Source organism: Malus domestica, chromosome 07 (genome assembly GCF_042453785.1).
Source record: "Malus domestica chromosome 07, GDT2T_hap1".
NCBI classification, from domain to species: domain Eukaryota; kingdom Viridiplantae; phylum Streptophyta; class Magnoliopsida; order Rosales; family Rosaceae; genus Malus; species Malus domestica.
In genome coordinates, this window is record NC_091667.1 from 15,883,115 (window position 1) to 15,884,949 (window position 1,835).

The following is a 1,835-nucleotide window of genomic DNA, read 5'->3' on the forward strand; positions in this document are numbered from 1 at the left end:
ACAAATTCACTAGAATCTCTTCCCCCCACACTTACTTTCTGCTAAACATTAATCAAAAGGAATTCAATTTGAATCATGCTTTACTATGCTTCAAGAACAAGGGTAAGGATGGTCCTAATCTAGGCTAGGTGAGGATAACATGGGTTAACAAAGAATGTAGGCTAACAAGGCTCAATGGGGTTAACTTAAACATAAAAATGAGGTAGGGCACACGGCAATTTGGCTTTGGTGGTGGTAACTACACAACTTCATCTTGAATATGTGTTATGCAAATCAATCGCATGCTTTGAATGAAATGGGCATGCGTTCTAGCATTTGGAACTAAATGATGAAACGCCTTCTAAGTAGCAACCAAGCAAGGAATAATGAGATCATGCAACGACTTTAGAAAACAATAATGCACAGATTTTAACTCTCCAAATAAACGTTTAGGCTCAAGTCTCACAAGGTTGTAGCGTTTGTTTGAGTTCCTTCCTTCAAGCATGTTACAAAAACTAATTTTTATCCTTTGTGATTGCATGTGAATTCATAAGCTATAACCACAACCAAGCATAACCAAAGAGTACTTCAAACTTTCATCCATGTTTATAACTCTCTTTCATAGCCAAGCACATAAAAATCAAATCCTCATCATTGTGTTGGAAGGTATCCTACGACACAAACACACAAAAACAAACACAAAACTGACTCTTTTTAGGCTTTTCAAAACACTTTTTTTTTCAAAATTTTATGTGATTTTCGGAGTTTTATGTCAACACACACTAAGACACACCAAAACTGCTTAAAAACACTTAAAAACAGCAAAGAACAAGTCTCTAAGTAATGGGTGATAAAATCCCACGAATTTGCATCAAAAACACTTAGTTACCCCCCCCCACACTTAAATCAAACATTGTCCTCAATGTTTCAAGCATAAAAATCACACCAAACAAATTTAAACAAAAAAACAGCAACTAAACAAATAAACTGGCAGATTAGGAAGAACAACAAAGAGAAGGGTGTTAGGAACGCAAATCTGGAAATGGAGTGATTCCTAGGGCTTCCTTTGTTGTATGCATGGGTTGCCTCCAACATAGTGCTTTCTTTTAAGTCTTACAGCCGGACGATGCCACAGTGATCAACCTTCATGGGAACCCACGGCATAGTGGGTTGTCTCCTCCACATTATGTTCGACAAAGCTCTCGTAGTAAGGCTTCAAGTGATGCCCATTCACCTTGAACTCTTGACCTATTTTGAAGCTACGAACTTGGACTGCACCATGAGGAAAAACATTAGTAATAACAAAGGGTCCAATCCAACGTGAACGTAACTTACCCAGAAATAGACGAAGACGAGAATTAAACAACAACACTTTTTGTCCAACAGAGAAGGACTTGGTGCGAATCATCTGGTCATGAAAGGCATTCGTCTTTTCCTTGTAAAGTCGAGCATTCTTGTAAGCTTCATTCCGTATTTCCTCAAGTTCATTCAATTGAAGCTTACGATGAATTCCCGCCTCATCTACATCCATGTTGAACTTTCTCACGGCCCAATGAGCCTTGTGCTCCAACTCCACAGGTAAGTGATATGGTTTGCCATACACAAGCCGAAAGGGGGACATTCCTATGGGTGTTTTGTAGGCGGTCCTATAAGCCCACAATGCATCTTCTAACCTTAAGCTCCAATCTTTTCTTGTTGGTCCAACCGTCTTCTCAAGAATCTGTTTTATCTCCCGATTCGACACCTCGGCTGCCCGCTTGTTTGAGGATGATAGGGTGTCGAAACCCTATGTGTAACGTTGTACTTCTTGAGCAGTGCCTTGATTGTGCAATTACAAAAATGTGAACCTCCATCAC

At 39.5% G+C, this 1,835-nt stretch overlaps 1 protein-coding gene across 1 annotated transcript; it reads right to left on the reverse strand.

Annotated features, from left to right (window-relative positions):
• Positions 1-1,117: 1,117 nt before the first annotated feature.
• On the reverse strand, positions 1,118-1,600 carry LOC139197728 (uncharacterized). Its single transcript, XM_070825680.1, has 2 exons — positions 1,315-1,600; positions 1,118-1,251 (listed from the first exon to the last, which is right to left on the reverse strand). The coding sequence occupies exons 1-2, from the start codon at positions 1,598-1,600 to the stop codon at positions 1,118-1,120; spliced, it is 420 nt and encodes a 139-aa protein (XP_070681781.1).
• Positions 1,601-1,835: the final 235 nt, after the last annotated feature.